The 18,807-nt window shown below is 52.7% G+C and overlaps 1 protein-coding gene and 1 long non-coding RNA gene across 2 annotated transcripts; one reads left to right on the top strand and one right to left on the bottom strand.

Annotated features, from left to right (window-relative positions):
* The first annotated feature begins 67 nt into the window (after positions 1-67).
* On the top strand, positions 68-17,585 carry LOC139179132 (uncharacterized). The gene is made up of 3 exons (XR_011563554.1): positions 68-199; positions 2,989-3,076; positions 5,687-17,585. It is a non-coding gene; the product is annotated as an uncharacterized lncRNA (long non-coding RNA).
* LOC109577277 (serpin B6) lies at positions 11,036-17,921 on the bottom strand. Its single transcript, XM_070778489.1, has 6 exons — positions 17,728-17,921; positions 17,407-17,556; positions 14,391-14,508; positions 13,294-13,436; positions 11,739-11,894; positions 11,036-11,551 (listed from the first exon to the last, which is right to left on the bottom strand). The coding sequence occupies exons 1-6, from the start codon at positions 17,890-17,892 to the stop codon at positions 11,147-11,149; spliced, it is 1,137 nt and encodes a 378-aa protein (XP_070634590.1). The 5' UTR covers positions 17,893-17,921; the 3' UTR covers positions 11,036-11,146.
* Positions 17,922-18,807: the final 886 nt, after the last annotated feature.

The raw sequence follows: 18,807 nt of genomic DNA, 5'->3' as shown, positions 1-18,807 counted from the left end.
CCACAACTTCCAGGTTCAGCCCACTGCCCTGGGAGCTCCGGTTCTCCGCAGACCCAGGCCTCCGGGGTGTGGAGTTTTTTCAGTCTTTATTTCATGATCTGACTTTCAGCTCTAGAGAAGAAACAGAGTGGGTTTCTGGCAAGCGCACCCCAACAGGTCTGGGTCACCCGGAAGAGCACCATCTCCCACCACCACCAAGGTCAGTCCCTCTTGGCCTCCTAACTCTCAGCCCAGTGAGTCCTGTCCGGGTATGATTAGCAAAAGACCGTGCCTGCAGCTCTGCCTGCGGGCACTCAGATGCCATTTCTCAGCAGTCTACAAAGAGCAATGCCGAGCATGGCCCTGTTCTGCAAAGGTTTCCGGAACTTTGAAGGCCTTTATCCCTCTAAACTTGTTTCTTCCGTAACTTTGAAAAACCTTTCTTTAAACTTTTTTCTTCCTTAACTCTGAAGACCTTTCTCCCTCTAAACTTGTTTCCTCCATGAGTGCTCCATCCTTGCATAATGAAGATTGTCAACTCAAATAGCAGGGACGTCTCGGCCTCTCCCATGAGCGTGGCACTGGGCTGGGTGCTGGGCACCTGGCTAAGGACACAACCTCTGACCTGAGGTGCCTCGCAAGTGATGAGAACACCAGAAGTGCTCAGAGGCACCTCCTAGATGTAATGACAAAATATCTAGATGGTGGCAGCCTCACACAAATTCCCCAAGAAAGTCCCCGGCAGACACTAAACTCCGGATGGACTTTATGGAGGAGCTTCCGTGTTCCATATGGTTCCCGCTAGGACCAGCCTTGCTGCTGCTGCTAAGTCGCTTCAGTCGTGTCCGACTCTGAGACCCCATAGATGGCAGCCCACCACGCTCCGCCGTCCCTGGGATTCTCCAGGCAAGAATCCTGGAGTGGGTTGCCATTTCCTTCTCCACTAGGTGACCGGCCTTAGGACAGCCTCGTTTTCCTTGACTTGATTTTGTGTCTGTACCATCAACCGCAGTGTCTGAACAGATTTCTAAAGGGATTGTGAGGCTTCCTGGGGGATGTGATTATGCACAAATCTTAAAGCTCTTCAGCCAGACGCAGAGGGAAACAGCATTTTCGATCCAGGTCTTGCCGGTGATGTCAGTGAACAGGTCCTCTGAGAATGACCTGGGAGGTCCCGGGAGGTGGCGGTGGGGGATGCGTCCTGGAGGGGATTGAGGAGAAGACAGTGGCAGGAAGGAGCCCTGAAATCCAAGCCAGGCCAGATCGGGAAGGGCCTGCACCCAGCACACGGAACCCAGAGAAGGGCACCCGGTGGTTCCGGGGTTCTGCACATAAAGTGCTGGGCAGTCGGCTCCCCTGCTCCCTGCACCTCCTGAATGTGACTTCAGGTTCCGGATTTGCCCCAGCTCAGAACCTCTCACACGTAGGTGGCTTTTTCACCTGGAAAACTGGTTAGATCCTAAAATCCAGCACACCTCGTCTGTCCCGCACATCTGTCTTATCACCCCCCATCCCAGCTCCTCACCCCCACACCTCAGAGCATGTGCATGATGGGCTCTGCTTCAAGACGATCCACAGACTGTTTTCTTCGCAGAAACACTGCAGGACCCATCCCAGAGTCTCGGGTGTTCCTGCCCTGTGAACACAAGGGTAAGACAGGAAACAGCCAGAGCAAGCAGAGGTTTTAAAAGAATGATTTGCCCTAAACTCGTTTAATATTTTTTTCATTTCAGTTATCTCCCAGCCAAGTGCTGGATTTATTATGTTTATTTGTTCATGTCATGCACAATCCTCTGAGTCAGAAGGTGGTGTGTGAGAGGAGAGGCACATCTCAGCCCAGAGCTCTGAAGTGGAAGAGAAGGGTGTCGGGGTTCCCCAACCCCCTGAATGGGGTGCTCGTCCCAGAGAGGCCTGCAGCTCTGGCCATCCCTGGGCCCCCGTGCCAGCTGTCCGCCTGCCCAGGAGTTAGCATCCAGTCTGGAGCCAGGCCTTGTTCGACGTGTCCACAGGAAGGACAGGAGGCAGGGGGCTTTGTCCTGCTGCGGGCCTCTCTCTCCACAGGGCGTCCAGGTGAGCCCTGATCCAGGGCCGCCTGGACGCAGCGCCGGCCCCCGCCTCCCCTGATGTTCGCAGCCGTCAGGGCAGACGCCCGGGGAACGCCTCTGACCCCAGGAGGAGAGGCAGGAGGCCCGCAGGCCCGCCACGCGGCACCCCACCCTCTGCCTGCTCTCAGAGACGCTGCTTCAGGGCCCGGGCGCTGCAGGCCTCGCTGAGGGCGCTCCCACCGGGAGCCAGCAGGACGCCCACCCCCACTGTGCGCGGCGCCAGGGGCCTCTCCCGCTCATCCTCAGCCCCGGGCCTTCACGCTCCTGACAAGAGGGCTCTCTCCTCTACCGTGGACGCGGTCGCCCCTGTGTGCCAAGGCCTGAAGGACTTCCCTCCGTCCGGCTTGTATCCCCGTGATAGGAGATGGGTTTAACCAAGGATGAAAAACCTGAGCTCGAAATGAGAAAAAAAGCTTTTCATTTTTTTCTTCCTCTTCTCCCAACAGTAGATACATAGACTATATCCTGCCAGGCTCCTCTGTCCGTGTGATTCTCCAGGCAAGAATACTGGAGTGGGTGGTCGTTCCCTTCTCCAGGGGATCTTCCCAACCCAGGGATCGAACCTGGGTCTCCAGCATTGCAGGCAGATTCTTTACCATCTGAGCTACCAGAGAACTCCCGAAAAGATACATAGGGAACGTCAAATCCTTTTAACAATCAATTAAAAATCAAGAAATTTTGAAATGCTATCTTTTCCATCTTAATTCCCCGTATGCGATTATTTTTAACAGAGTAGCATTGTATCTGAAAAATATTTCCCTATGTGGTTGAATCTGAAGGATCCTGCCAAAAAAAAGGGAAAACCAAGCCGCTAGAATGAAGCATTTTTGGAAGTTTTCCAACACTGTCCAGAAGGAAGGTTTCCGTGTTTTTCAAAGGCTTTATTTCATGATCTGACTTTCAGCTCTAGAGAAGAGGGAGTTGGTTTCCGGCAAGCGCACCCTAACAGGCCTGGGTCACCCGTCAGAGCACCGTCTCCCACCACCACCAAGGTCAGTCCCTCTTGGCCTCCTAACTCTCAGCCCAGTGAGCCCTGTACGGGTATTGTTAGCAAAAGACCGTGCCTGCAGCTCTGCCTGCGGGCACTCAGATGCCATGTCTCAGCAGCCTACAAAGAGCAATGGCCCTGTTTTGCAAAGGTTTCCGGAACTTTGAAGGCCTTTATCCCTCTACACTTGTTTTTTCCTTAAATTTGAAGGCCTTTATCCCTCTCAACTTGTTTTTCCCGTAACTTTGAAAACCTTTCTCCCTCTGAACTTGTTTCTCCCGTAACTTTGAGGGCCTTTCTCCCTCTAAACTTGTTTCCTCCATGAGTGCCTCATTCTTCCATAAGGAAGACTGTCAACTCAAACAGCAGGGTCGTCTAGGCCTCTCCCATGAGCGTGGCACTGGGCTGGGCGCTGGGCACCTGGCTGAGGACATGACCTCTGACCTGAGGAGCCTCCCAGGTGATGAGAATACCAGAAGTCCTCAGAGGTATTTCCTAAATGTTATGAGAAAACATCTAGATGGTGGCAGCCACACACAAATTCCCCAAGAAAGTCCCCGGCAGACACTTCACTCCGGACAGACTTTACGGAGAAGCTTCCGTGTTCCCCACTAGGTGACCGGCCTTAGGACAGCCTCATTCTCCTTGACTTGATTTTGTGTCCGTACCATCAACCGCAGTGTCTGGACACATTTCTAAAGGGATGGTGAGGCTTCCTGGGGCATGTGATTATGCACAAATATTTTTTAAATTAATTAATTTATTTTAATTGAAGGCTAATTACTTTACAATATTGTGGTGGGTTTTGCCATACGTTGACGTGAATCAGCCATGGGTGTACATGTGTCCCTCATCTTCTCTAGAAGCTGGAGAAGCTATCTGTATGTCATCTTTGGAGAAATATCTGCTTAGTTCTTTGGCCCATTTTTTGATTGGGTTGTTTATTTTTCTGGTATTGAGCTGCAGGAGCTGCTTGTATATTTTTGAGATTAAATCTGTCAGTTGCTTCGCTTGCTATTATTTTCTCCCATTCTGAAGGCTGTCTTTTCACCTTGCTTATAGTTTCCTTCGTGGTGCAAAAGCTTTTAAGTTTAACTGGGTCCCGTTTGTTTATCTTTGCTTTTATTTCCATTACTCTGGGAGGTGGGTCAGAGAGGCTCCTGCTGTGATTTATGTCAGAGAGTTTTGCCTATGTTTTCCTCTAGGAGTTTTACAGTTTCTGGTCTTACGTTTAGATCTTTAATCCACTTTGAGTTTATTTTTGTGTACGGTGTTAGAAAGTGTTCTTGTTTCATTCTTTTACAAGTGGTTCGCCGGGTTTCCCAGCACCACGTGTTATAGAGGTTCTCTTTTCTGCTTTGTATATTCTTGCCTCCTTTGTCACAAATGTTAGAGCCCTTCAGCCAGACGCAGAGGGAAACAGCATTTTAGAGCCGGGTCTTCCCAGTGATGTCAGAGAACAGGTCCTCTGAGAATGACCTGGGAGGTCCCGGGAGGTGCCGGTGGGGGCGGGGGGTGTGTCCCGGAGGAGACTGAGAAGTCGGTGGCAGGAAGGAGCCTTGAAATCCAAGCCAGATCGGGTAGGGCCTGCAGCCAGCACACGGGACCCAGAGAAGGGCGCCCGGTGGTTCCGGGGTTCCACACAAAGTGCTGGGCAGTCGGCTCCCCTGCTCCCTGCACCCTTGTCCTCAAGTGTTTTAGCTTCTGTAACGAAACAGGAGGTGGCCGGGAGGAGGGGACCGGAGCGCAGGAAGGTGTCCCATTGCTCGGCAACACTGAAAGACAGATCAGGCTGATGGATAAAAACGAACGTTGATTAACCAGGAGATTCCTGGATCCCGAGGCTGACCCAGCACCACCCCCAGTGAGGTCAAGCCCCCGAAATGGCACCAGGAGCTGAGAGGAAGGATGTGTGTCACAGAGGCAGCCCAGACAGAGGGCCGGGACCCCTCCTCTGGCTCACTAATCTCCCCCCACCACCACGCTGCGTGTCACATGGCAGAAAAGCCGGAACTTCAAGTATGGCCGTTCGGAGGGTTTTTTCCAGACCAAGGAATTTTATGAAAACTACACAGATTGAAAGCTTCAGTTTCACAAGAGGCTTGTCTCTAAAAACCCTGTTCAGTCCTAATGTGGATTTATGACACAGAGGAAAGGACCAGGTTGGACCTAAAGAGACACTTAAGAAGCAAGTCAAATGATAGGGGTAAAATTCCCTGAGACTCAGAACTGAAGCAATCGCAGTGTGCCTCAGAAAGAGGTGAGAGGTCCTGGGTGGGCGGTGAGGGTGGCGGTGACCTGCCCAGGAGCGGAGAGCCGGGAAGGGAGGACCCAGGGTGGTCCTCCTACAGGACAGCGGGAACAGGGAGTCGGGGGGACGCACAGGCTGGGCTACATGGGGTGGGTGTATTGGGAGTGACGCCAGGGAGGGGGGCTGCAGAAACAAGAAAGGAGGCAGACATAATTCAGAAGCAATATTAAAATGCAAGATCAGAGTTGCAGACGTGTATCTCTCAGCCCGCGTTTAAGGCATGTGCTAGTGTTGCTGGTATTTCCTTTTCACGAATGTCTGAACCTGACTTCCTGACAGCATTTACACCTATTTGCTCCACAGAGTTGGTGGGCAGTTTCCAGAAGACACTGCGTGTCACGTTCGTTAACTTCAGTGAGAAGTGATGGGAAGCTTGATAAACATCTGCCTCCACCACTGTTGATGGGAAATACCACCACTGACTTTGCACGTCACCCACTAGGCCCCCGAAGAGAAACCTCCAGACACACCGCTGTGCTGGAGATGTGGTGGGTTCCGAGGTGAAAGGGGCCCGATTACGTGTCCGGCCAGCATTGCTCACAGGCAGCACGGCTGACGAGTGGGGTCAGATGACCATTCCTGACGTGGCTCCTGTGCTCCTCCACTAGAGGCCAGCTGCGCCTCCCTCCATTATGACAACAAAAATACCTCCGGGCACGCTACCTGTCTTCAAGGGGGACAGTGCCCACCAGCTGATAATGGTGTCACAGACTCATTCAGCCCAGGAGGGCATAAGTCATGAAAACCGGAGGAAGACAGGAAAAATCTCTTTGGGACTGAATCTAACCTGGCCTGGGGAATACAGGGAAGAGCATATGTAGAAATGAAAGTGAAAATGGTTCACCAGCAACTTCATAGAATTTTCCAGACCCAGCGGAGACTCTGTCACAATGAGAGTATAGGTGATTCCTGTATCCCCCCCACCACCCTGACCCCCACCCTGGCCAGAGATTACCTGCTCCATGAGCAGAACCAGGACCCCGGGGAACCCCAGTTGGGTTCCCTGGATGCACCTCAGGTGAATGTGCACACACCCTGGCACTGACTGTTGTTGTTGATCATATTACATGTGAATTATATATAGGATATGGAGCGCATGTTAATGTCGTGCATATGGCGAGGTTCCATGACACATTGACCCTGAGTTTGTGGTGATCGGTTATCGGAAACCAAGACACCTGATTACTCACAAGCAACCAGTCGTGGCTGCCCGGGCTCATAACCGGTGACTCTGGGCAACAGGCCCTGGTGGGCGAGAGCCCCTTTCCCTGTGCACCAGCCGCCAACACTTCTCTGAGCCGGAACCATACACACTCAGCTCTTAAAGCCTCAGAGCCTCAGAGCTGCACACCCGGGGCAGGGCAGGTGTGACCCAGCTGTAAGCAGGGGGAGACGTGACTGAGGAAGCAGATGAGTCTGAGCCGAGAACCGCAGAGAGCCCCGACTGCTGCTGGCTCGCCTTCGGGTTGCTGTCTGCCCTACCATCCAGGACAGAGTTCTGCAGATAAAGAGCGCAGTTCTTCACAAAGAAGAGCCATATTTAAATCCCCATGTCCTGAATTGGTTTGCCAGAAGTTTTACTTTCATTTTCCTTTCAAAGGATTCCTTAACAAAAGAGACCCCTTGTTCAGTTCAGTTCAGCCGCTCAGTCATGTCCAAGTCTTTGTGACCCCATGGACTGCAGCACGCCAGGCCTCCCTGTCCATCATGAACTCCCAGAGGTTGCTCAAACTCATCGAGTCAGTGATGGCATGCAACCATCTCATCCTCTGTCATCCCCTTCTCCTCCTGCCCTCAATCTTTCCCAGCATCAGGGTCTTCTCCAATGAGTCAGTTTTTTACATCAGGTGGCCAAAGTATTGGAGCTTCAGCTTCAACATCAGTACTTCCAATATTCAAGACTGATTTCGTTTAGGATTGACTGGTTTGATCTCCTTGCAGTCCAAGGGACTCTCAAGAGTCTTCTCCAACACCTCAATACAAAAGCATCAATTCTTTGACGCTCAGTCTCTTTTATGATCCGACTCTCACATCCATATATGATTCTGCAGTTTTGAGACAACTCCATCAAGCCAGGGAAGGGCCATCTGTGCCTCTGGGGGAACCTCGGGACAAAAGCAGGCCTGGGTGGGTAAGACGGGGAGGGGGGCGTGACTGTGTCAACCGGCACCTCTCTGCTCGAGGCTATATTTCACTTGCTTTGCTCAGTCGCTAATTTGTGACCAACTCTGCGGCCCCGTGGACTGTAGCCCACCAGGCTCCTCGGTCCACAGGGTTTCCCAGGCAAGAATCCTGGAGGGGTAGCCATTTCCTCCTCCAGGGGATCTTCCCGACCCAGGGATCAACCCTTCATCTGCTGCACTGGAAGGCGGATACTTCACCGGAGAAGCCCACAGGAACGCTGAGGGTGAGCACAAGGCCAGAGGGACATCGACACGAGGACGCTGGCTCAGAAGAGGAAGATGACTGTTCCTGCCAGGAGCGGGGAACATGCCGCCTGCACCTTGACCTCAGATAACCAAGGAAAGTTGCAAATAGAGGCAGGGCGAGCTGCCAGGACCATCCGCGTCCTCCTTCCGGGAGGCTGTGAGTGAGTGATGGAACTACAGGGCTGGGCAGTGCAGGCGCTAAAGCAGACAGCCACCATTTTCCGGGCGATTTCTGAGGTTTGAACACAGAGAGAGGAAGGGACGGGGGAGACTGTGCCCTGCTGCCAGAGGTGGGGGAAGGGAAGGGTTCTGTGCAGCCTGAGTCCACAGGCCTCTGGAGGAAAGCACCTCTTCCTTAGGGGACCTCAGTCACCTTCAACTGACTGGACCAGGCCCACACACGTGCTGGTGGCCAGTCTGCCTTACTCAAAGTCGACTCATTTAATCCTCATCCTCTGTAAAAGCTACCTTCACGGAAACATCTTGATTGGTGTTAGACCAGTTAACTGGTCCTCTGGCCCAGTCAAGGGACAGACAAAATCAACGGTCACGCTGGGCTGCCTCGTCTTTCCCGTGCTCATGTGTGGATGGTAGAGCTGGACATAAAGAAAGCTGAGCGCCGAAGAATTGATGCTTTTGAACTGTGGTGTGGAGAAGACTCTTGAGAGTCCTTTGGCCTGCAAGGAGACCCAACCAGTCCATCCTAAAGGAGATCAGTTCTGGGTGTTCATTGGAAGGACTGATGCTGAAGCTGAAACTCCAATACTTTGGCCACCTGATGCGAAGAGCTGACTCACTGAAAAAGACCCAGATGGTGGGAAAGATTGAAGGCAGGAGGAGAAGGGGACGACAGAGGATGAGATGCTTGGATGGCATCACCGACTCGATGGACATGAGTTTAAGTAAGCTCTGGGAGGTGGTGATGGACAGGGAGTGCTGGCGTCTGCAGTCCATGGGCTTGCAAAGAATAAGACACGGCTGAGCAATTGAAATGACCTGAACTGGGCTACTTCTTTCTCTCATGGAAACACATGCTGTGTGGAGTTCAAAAGCCAACTATGGAAATATCCTGACCAAAATGTGTATATATTTTAATGTGGAAAGAGTGGATTGAGAAGATCTTTCATTTCTCAGGATTTGCTTTGAGCTTACCTGGTACTCAGCATCTGAAAAAAAGACTATATTTCTCCATAAAAGGTACTATAGTCCACGGCAGGACTGGCTCCGTAATTTGCAGGGTCTGGAGCAAAATGAGAACGCAGGACCCTCTGCTCAAAAGCTATAAAGGATCTGAAGACAATGAAAGCAGAGCACTGAGCCGCAGGTCCTTCTGGGGGCCACCGGCCACTCCTCCTTGAAGCCGAGCTGGTCACAGACAAGATCAACTGGGAGGAAAGTAAGTGAGAGTGAGAAGGCTCGGCCACGTCTGACTCTGCGACCCTGAGTCCGTGGGATTCTCCAGGCTGGAATCCTGGAGTGGGGAGCCAGTATCTCCCGGGGACCTTCCCAAACCAGGGATCGAAGCCCAGTCTCCCGCACTGCAGGCGATTCTTCCCGGTCTGAGCCACCAGGGAAGGACTATGACGAGGACAGGAATTCCAAGTTTATTGATCACAAATGCATGGAAGATTCTAAGGCGATTTTATTTAAAAATTTTAATGAGATCACATTGAAAAATACAGTTTTGAGGAAACTGCCAATGACATTTAACGCAGTAGATCCAGCTAAGAAAGAGATGGGCAGGGGCCGAGCTGTGTGACAGGTTCTGTAACACACGGGCCCACTGTGTCCATCGTCACAGCATCCCACTGACGGCCTGGTGGGGACGAAGGACAGACGCCTCAGACCCTGGATGGACAGACAGCTCACTTCAGGCAACAGTGGTCCAGGCTGGGGCGAGGGGGGCGCTGACGCCACTGGCCCGCCCGCCGCCCGCTCCCAAGGGCAGCGTCTCTGCAGCCTGTCTCTCCTCACAGCTCAGGCACTGACTTGGGCACAGCAGAGATAGCAGACTAGAGACAGGCTGAGAATGTTGGTCACACCATTAGGTTAGAGGGAGCCCAGCTCCTGATGACACCACAGGGAGGCCAGTGGACACCCCACCACTTTCCACCCGAACCGCAGCATCGGCTGGGCGAGGGCCCCACGTCTCATCAGGAACACGGGCGGCTGCAGAAAGCTTTGTGCAGTTCAGTCGCTCAGTTGAGTCCGACTCTTTGCGACCCCATGGACTGCTGCACGCCTGGCCTCCCTGTCAATCACCAGCTCCCGGAGTTACTCAAACTCATGTCCATCGAGTTGGTGATGGCACCCAACCATCTCATTCTCTGTCGTCCCCTTCTCCTCCTGCCTTCCATCTTTCCCAGCATCGGGTCTTTGCAAATGGCTCTTCCCATCAGGTGGCCAAAGTATTGGAGCTCAGCTTCAGCGTCAATCCTTCCAATGAACATTCAGGACTGATTTCCTTTAGGATGGACTGGTTGAAACCTTAGCCGCCTCTTTATCTCCAGTACCAGCGGCAGGATGGAAAGTCACCCGGTGTACATCCATGACGTGGTCTGAAACGCCCCCATCTCGTGAACAGGACCTGTCTGCTCATCTCTGACCCCGTGGGCAACTGAGCATGCTCAGGAGTGTGCACGGTCAAGCAGTTGAACACGCCTCTGACCACAGACCCTCCAGTGCAGACACAGTGGCTCGGGGATGGACTTCTCTGGTCTGGGTCCACGGCCCTCCCCTCTTCTGCTGGTTTCTGGAGGGCTCACGTTCGGGGGTCTCTGAGGCCCGCTCCCCCTGCCTGTGGCTGCCGTAGCCTCTGCTTCGCTTTGGTCTCAGGAGCAGGGCCACTGAGCAGAGGAGACAGGGAAGCCCCGCTCATCCTTCCAGGCCTGGAGCAGACAGCGCTCTCCCCGAAGGCCTGGACGGGGCGGGCGGAGGGAGGATGCAGAGAGCAGGCAGCCAGTGCTCCCCACCGACAGGACCACCGAGCACCCACCTCTGATGGCATCTGCAGTTCTGAGAAGGCACGGGACACGAGAACACATGGGCAGGCACACACACACACACACACTGACACACACAAAGACACACACTCACACACAGACACACACATACACACACCACAGACACACAGACACACAGACACACACAGACACATGTGCACACAAAGAGACACACACAGAACACACACACACACAGACACACACACACAGAGACACACACAGGCGGTCTCGATCAGCTCTTTATTTGTGGACCTTCGCCAAGGTCACCGGGGTTCCAGCTCTTCGCAGAGATCGGGGAGAGCGGTGAGGAGCACTGGGGGCCCCCCCACTCGTCACGGCGAGCAGAAGCGGCCGCAGAACAGGATGGCCCCGGTCCTGCTGTGCTGAATGAAGAAGAGGAAGGGGTGGTCGGCATAGAACATGGGTATGGTCGTCAGGGAGCCTGTCATGACGTCCTCCCCTGTGGCGGCCACGGCCTCCGTGCCCTCCTCGGTGACCTCCACTAAGGACTTGTGGATGACCTTGGACAGGTGCAGGCCTCGCCAGGACGACATCCCTCTGAAGTCGGCCCGGGCCTCCTCGAAGGCGTCGGTCATGCCCAGTTCTCGGAGGAATTCTTCCATATCATAACTCTCCTCCAGCGTGAACCGGGGAAGAAACACCTCCACCTCCTCCTCGTCCATCACATCCGGCTTCGTCCACGCGATGAATTTCTCATAGGTCAGGGCCTTTTCCACCTGCAGGAGAAGGTAGAAGATCTCAGGGTCTGCAGCAGCGCTGCCCCAGGGACCATCCGCTACGACCAACACTCCGAGCCCTGTGGGCCCGGGGTGGCCTGCCAGCTGCAGACAAGTTCCCGGAGCCCAGTGCCCAGCAGGGATCCAGACGAGACCCTGGGCCCCGTAGCCATGGCTGCCCGGTTACCATGTTCAAGTCAGTTCTTTCACAGGGCAGCAGAATCACCATGTTCAGCTCTTGACCTACGTAAGGAAGCACCAAAATCTGGGTGCTTATTTCTCTAATGTAGGTTATTTTACAGGTGGACTTCTTGAACATCATTTGCACAGGTTTCTCTACATTCTATAAAGGAAATGGATAAACGTTAAGTTGAATCAAGACCCGTGAACACGCTGGACGAGTCATCAGAGCCATCCACCTGGGCCCACACACTCTGTCCTGTCTTCCAGACCCACCCCAGCTCCACGTCGTCAGCTCGTCTGCACAGCTCCAGCTCCCACCCCTAGTTCCCAGTGCTCAGGGCTCAGGATGCTGTTCTGCTGACCCAGGAGGGCTCCACATGGACATTCCCAGCAGGACCTCTCCCCCGGCTCCTGCCCACCTGACATCTGCATCTGGACGCAAAGGAGCCTCCAGTTCGGCTCCCACACTGGCGGCTCGTGTTCCCCTCCACCTGCTCCATCTATACCTCCCCATCTCTGCTCGTGGCGACACCACTCATCCCGCCGCCAAACCCTGGAGAGTCCTGGGTGCCTTTCGCGCCCCACAGGTGACCCATGAGCAAACCATGTTGCTCTAGTTTTAAAGACAACAGGGCTGCCCTGGTGGCTCAGGGGTAAATAATCCGCCTTCCAATGTAGGAGACACAGGCTCCATCCCTGGTCTGGGAACACCCCACAGCCCAGGGGCTTCTAAGCCCACAGGCCACAACTACTGAGCCTGGGCTGAGAGCCCGGGAGCCGCAGCTCCTGAGGTCACGGGCCTGGAGCCTGAGCTCTGCACCAAGAGAAGCACCGGCAGGAGAAGCCCGAGCACCGAGCCAAGAGGGCCTCCGCCACGGCAGCTGCAGGAAAGGCTCGCGGCAAGAAGACCCGGCACAGCCAAGACAAATAGATACAATTATTAAAAAGAAAATACAAAACAATCTGACTTGTGCTTCCTACCCCCACCACTCTCAGCCCAGCCACGGTCCTCAGGAAAACTTCCAAGTAACCTCCCTGGTCCTGCACATGGGCCCGAGGGGCTCTGGGAGATCAGAGCCACTGTGAGAGGCCACGGGCTCTGTGAGAGCTCAGAGGAGGGACACAGGAACCAGGAACCTGGGCTGGGGAGACCGCTAGGGAGGCTTCTGGACGGCCCTGCAGAGAAAGGCGTCTGTGTAGGTAGCTCCTGACGGGAGGGGGACAGACGGTAGGATCCAGGCCCAGGGAGCGTCACAGCCATGGTCTGGAGTTTGAACTGGATCTTGGGGGTTCTAGGAGGCCCAGAGACCTGTGAGCTGCCCCGTGGGATGTGTGATACAAGACGGAACACTGGCCGCACGGATCTCCGCTCATGATACAGCAGAGGAGGAGCAGGGGGAGAGGAAGCCAGGGTGTGCCCAGATCCACATCTGGGCTGCCAAGGCCACGAGAGGCACAAGTTCCTTGAGGTCAGCCTCCTGGCAGGCTCCGTAAACCAAGGGGACCCCAGGGACCGTTTCCAAGAACCTCCTCCCTTATTATGACACATTCTCGTTCACCTTGCTGACTCTGAAAGGCCTTTCTTCAGTGTGCTCTTTGTTAAACTCTGTGTCCCAGTTCCCTTTGAAGTAGACGGCATTCACGAGAACAAGACGTGTCATGGGGTTAACTGAATTTGCAGGGAGCAAGTCTCTAATTTTACCTGCAAAGAAGATTTAAAGAACCAGTTAGCTAACAGGGTTTCCTGGTGGAGGTGCTGGGCACAGTAGTCACTGGTCCGTCCCCTGCAGGAGTCAGTGCACAGACCAGAGGGTTCCCTGTCCCCCAGACAACCACGAACAGGGAGTTGTTGTTTACTCACTAAGTTGGGTCCCACTCTTTGTGACCCCGTGGACTGTAGCCCACCAGGCTCCTGCATCCATGGGGTTCCCCAGGCAAGAATACTGGAGCAGGTTGCCATTTTCTTCTCCAGGGAATCTTTCTGACCCAGGGATCCAACCCGCCTCTCCTGCATTGGCAGGTGCATTCTTTACCATCTGAGCCACCAGGGAAACCTATGCAGGGAGCCTGGCCCCTCAAGCTAAATCAGCAACAAAAACCTTAATGTCTCCGCTCAGAAAATACCATTAGTTGCATAAAACACATACAATGAACAAATAATAGGGCAGGATAATTCACAGTGACAGAAAAAGGAATGTTCGGTCTACAACGTGAGGGGACTGTCCTGAAGGGAAGAGGCTGAAGCCAGCGTGCAGAGCACGAAAACGAAGAAGCGCAGGTGGACGAGGGCTTGACCGAGTGTCCTGCAGTGATGCTCAGCGACCCGCAGAGCATGCGCTCTGCTGCACAGGCAGGGAGGTGGAGCCCGATCCAGAGTCTTCCTCCCGCCCTTTGTGAAAAGGCAGACTATATGAACATTAACTGCAACAGCCAAAAGTCAAAGTGTGATTGTTCTGGAAGAGGTGCACCAAATACTGATGAGGAGGGGAAAAGCTAGAGAAATTGACTGATTAAATTTCAGAAGTGGATTTGAAAGTTTCCAGTTCTTTAGAGAAAAAAGCCATTTCTGTTTACATTTGATGGTCTTTTGAAGGAACTCATAGATAATAAGACTGATTCAAATACTGTGCAAACAGAAGTAGTGACATGTCCTCACCTTCTGTCTTTTTGGCTACCCAGGTGTTTATGTGCTTCCTGGACTGCTCCGTAGCGCTGATAAAGTCCAGCTCTTCCATCTCTGCTTGGTAGAATATGCGACAGGAATCTTTGAAAGACTAGGAGAGACGGAATGACAGAATCACATGGCTACAGAAACAGACAACACCAACAGCTTACTTCTTCACCGCGCCGATCTCAACACTGATCATTTGACAGTTACTTGTGTAATGTACAAACGAATGTGCAGAATTAACCTTCAATCCGGTTTCTCCGTTTTCAGCTACATTGAATAAATAACTGAGTAAAATCACAGGCTTCCCAGGTGGCACAGTGGTAATGAATCCACCTGCCAGTGTTGGAGACAAGGGTTTGATCTCTGTGTGGGGAAGATCCCCTGGAGAAGGAAGTGGCAACCCGCTCCAGTATTCTTGCCTGGACAGTCCCACGCACAGAGGAGCCTGGAGGGCTACAGTCCATGGGATCGCAAGGAGTCAGACACGACTCAGCGACTAAACAACAACAACACAGCCATTCAAGAGAGGCGATGCGGCAACACTGCCGCCAGCACACGTTCCGGGCGTCACTGCCGTGTGACCCTGGAAAGGTGCAGCGTCTCTCTGGCTTCCTCGCCCCCTGGAAGCAAGGACGCAGCAGTAGCTACGTCTCAGAGGTGCTCTGAGGACCAGGAGAATTGGCTCTGCCGATGTCACGTGGCTGAGTTCTCTGCACACCGTGGATCCTGCATTTCGTGGTCCGGGTGCCTCATTTCATAGAACCCTCACATCATTCAGGCTCTGCCAACCTACTGTTCCACTTCTTAATCGCGGCTTTTGAAAAAGATGTCCGTCTCCCAGTCTAAGAAAATGGTCTGGAAGCAAAGTGGTCACCTACAAGTCGATGCCTCATCATACCCTTGGTGATTTCAACAGCTTTTAAACACATCTGAAAACAAGTGCCTGCTTCTTAAAATACTATTTAGTGAGTAATGACCAGTCAAAACCAAACTAAACCAATATCTAATCATACATTGCCATTGGTATTGGATTCGTGGAATAATCACTACGAAATAACTGAAAAATATTTTTAATGTTTTGATTTTATAGTCCATATCAAAATAACATTTTAAACATCAACGCTTGTCTTCAAATATCCACTAGAAAAGAAAGAAAGTTAAGGAAAATTAGCCAATTCTTTGTGTTTATTGGAAATTTTTCTTTTTTTGTAAATCTAAGGCTTACACAAATATGACAATCCCAGGAGAAGGAAATGGCAACCCACTCCAGGATTCTTGCCTGGGAAAGTCCATGGACAGAGGAGCCTGGCAGGCTGCAGTCCACAGGGTTACATGCCTGAGTGTACATGCATGAGGGAGGAGGGAAATGGGTTGGTAGCAGTAAACTGGTAGAACTAAAGAAAAAAAGATGACAATAAACTAGCATGTAGCTAAGACTGATAAAAACAAGTAAACCAGGTTGTAAAAAAAATTCGCACTGTGCTCTACAAACCTTACCAATATTTGACCTCATGCTGACTATATTCACTTTACACCACCTGTTTTAAAACAGTTAATTTAGACTCTGAAACAAGTGTGAAAAATAATGAAAAAAGTTATATAACAGAATAAGATCACTATCCTAAACATACAAAGAACTCAGTAAAAACAAAACAAAACAAAAAACAAAGACCTAAAGCTCAAAAGTAAAATACACATAGGACATATAAATACATAATTTTCAGAAAAGATACAAACGTTTGATCACCATGAAAAGCTGCTCAGTCTTGTGAGCAATCAGAATGTTAAAGGCTGAGCACCTGCAGCGCTGAGGAGAAGGTGGACGCGCCCACCCCCTACCCTTTCTGAGGACGACAGGAAGGGCTGCAGCCGTCGGGGTGGGAATGAGGCAGAATTCACTGAGATCTGAGAGCCTCCCTCTGTCCCTTCCCTCTAAAGTCCATCTGGAGTAGCACCCACACACAGGACAGAACCACACACACAGGGTCCCTGCCGGCTCGGCCCGGGCTGGGTCCCACCCCACGCCCACCCAGGGCTGGCGGCTGTGTCTTGGTACAGCCACCCCTGAGCACGCCGCCCGCCACCGTGAGGAAGGGTGAGGCAGACAAACGCTGCTGCCGAGGCTGAAGCCCCATCATTGTGGCCACCAGATACGAAGAGCCGACCCATCGGAAAAGACCCTGATGCTGGGAGACATCGAAGGCAAAGGAGAAGGGGGGACAGAGGACGAGGGGTTGGATGCATCATCGACTCAATGGACGTGACTCTGAGCAAACTCTGGGACACAGTAGAGGACAGAGGAGCCTGGGCTGCTGCAGCCCACGGGGTCAGAAAGAGTCGGACACGGCTCAGCGACTGAACAGCAGCCACACAGGTAGTGAGATGCAAAGCCTTTCTCTAGGTACAGGGGACAAGCCCTCAAACTGGGCGTGGGAGCAACGTGGAAGAGAGTGTGGGCGGACTCTGGCTCTGTTTGCGTTTTATATAATAACACACTCACAGGTTACTTGAGGTGTGTATGAAAAAAATTTAAAAATCAGGAAAGCAGTGTGATTAAATAGAACCAGAGTAAAAAACACAAAAATTAAAAAAAATTTCTGCATAGGAAAAGATAATCAAAATGTTTACATGTGTAAAAGAATTAAGCAAGTCTCACAATGCACAAAATACTTCCAACACGTGAAAAACAACACCAGCAATATTCTATTCGATCACTTCCCTGTTTGGGCCAACTCCTCTGCAACTGTGGTATGATTCGTGTTAGTTCTCTGACAATCATCTTACTGAAGCTTCATGAATATGTGAACAAGGCTGTTACAGGGCTCCTCTTACAGGCAATGACCGAACGGTTCCCGGAAGCGTGAGGTCGTGACTGGGGTCCCACAGCCCGCCCTCCGTGTGGGTCTCAGCCCACAAGGCCTGTCTGCACCACAAGGCCCACCTCCCGTCTCCACACGACCTCGGTCTCTATGTGCTTCGGGCAATCAGGAGTATGACTTACCGAGAGGAAATCATAAGTCTTGTCTCCAAAAAGCCCGTTGGCGGTTCTGAGCAAGTACCGTGTATCCGTCCTGTTAACTTCGCTGAGAAGGTTCTGGAAACCCTGGTGGACATCTTCACCTCCCCCACTGCTCTTGTTTAGAGAAAGCGTCTGAAAAAAAAAAAAAAAACAGATAAAAACGCACAAGTGCAGTACGCCCTGACTACAGGAGAGCGAGGCCTGTCTGCCGAGCGAGGCCTTTGGGACTCAGATCGCGGACACTGGCTCACGGGCAAAGGAAAGAGCATCGGCCGCCGCCCAGAACCGGCTTCCCGAACGTACCTGGCACATCTGGGCTGCGGTGTTGCCCCTGGCTCCCATGAGGACCATGGCCAGGGCAGAGGAGATGCTTAGGGGCGAGATAAACACATTTTTCGAGCTGCCCTCACCCAGCTTTTTCAGAAGGGTCAAGGCGAAGGTGCCGTTTGCTTCTGACAGCGCATCCATGGTGGCGAGGCTGAAAGGATGGATTTAAAATCAGTGTCACGCAAATTCAGGCCACAGGTCGGCCACGTCTCACTCCGCTCTTAACTGTTGTTAGCACTGACGCTCTGCTTGGACGAGCAAACAGCTACATGCACAAAACTCGGTTTCCTCGGGGCCTCAGACCCCCCCGTGGGCTTCTGACACGTGAACACGGCTGAGACACGCTGCTGACACACAGAGTGTGCTGGGACACGGCCTGGGAGGGTCGGGAAGGAGCTGTGGGCTTTTGCTCCCATTTCTAGATTGTTCGGTGTGTTTGGGGCCTATAGGTACAATTTTATAACAAGAATCATTCAAAATGATCAATCAAAATGCACAGTTACACAAGTTGAACATTATGTAAAGAGACAGAAAGACCCTGATTAGCATAACCTGAAGCCTTGAGATAAAAGACAAGAAAATCCCGTACAAAGAAGCACAAAAGCCTCAAAGACAAACCCCCTGAGGCCCAGGTCTCCTCCTATGGGACCTCCACCTGTGCCAAAGCCTGAATCCAGGGCCCTGTGCCCAGGCCCAGGACCTGCTCACCCCACTCAGGACAAGGGCTCGGTACGCGCCCACGTCCACCTCCAGGGCCCGGCCTCGGAGGTCGACAGCCCCGCCACGGAGGGCGTTTGGTCCAGAACAGGACACTGGGGGAGGGGTGGGGGTGCGTGAGGGTTCAGGGCCTCTCTGCCTGGTGGGAAGGGATGATAGCTGAGAGATCCCCAGTTCTTCAACAGAAAGCAGCGTCAGTCCTAGATACCGACGTGGGAGAAACAAGCAGGTGAGCCTGAGGAAAGGGCGCGAAGCCACAGGGCGTGCAGGCTGGCAGCCCCGCTCCGGGCCCTGCGTCAGCTCCCTGATTTCTGTCCCCCTGCATGAGAACGGGGACGC

This window comes from Bos indicus, chromosome 23 (assembly GCF_029378745.1).
Source record: "Bos indicus isolate NIAB-ARS_2022 breed Sahiwal x Tharparkar chromosome 23, NIAB-ARS_B.indTharparkar_mat_pri_1.0, whole genome shotgun sequence".
Classification (NCBI taxonomy): domain Eukaryota; kingdom Metazoa; phylum Chordata; class Mammalia; order Artiodactyla; family Bovidae; genus Bos; species Bos indicus.
Note: the sequence above shows the minus strand (reverse complement) of the source record. Positions and strands in the feature narration are given on the sequence as shown.

Excerpts from the sequence above, each read along its gene's own strand:
- LOC109577277 (XM_070778489.1), bottom strand. The coding sequence starts at position 17,892 with ATGGATGCGCTGTCAGAAGCAAACGGCACCTTCGCCTTGACCCTTCTG. Across the intron at positions 14,509-17,406 it reads AGACTTATGATTTCCTCTCG|TCTTTCAAAGATTCCTGTCG; the intron begins GTAAGTCATACT and ends CGTCTCTCCTAG. Across the intron at positions 11,895-13,293 it reads GGCCTTTCAGAGTCAGCAAG|AATGTAGAGAAACCTGTGCA; the intron begins GTGAACGAGAAT and ends TTTCCTTTATAG.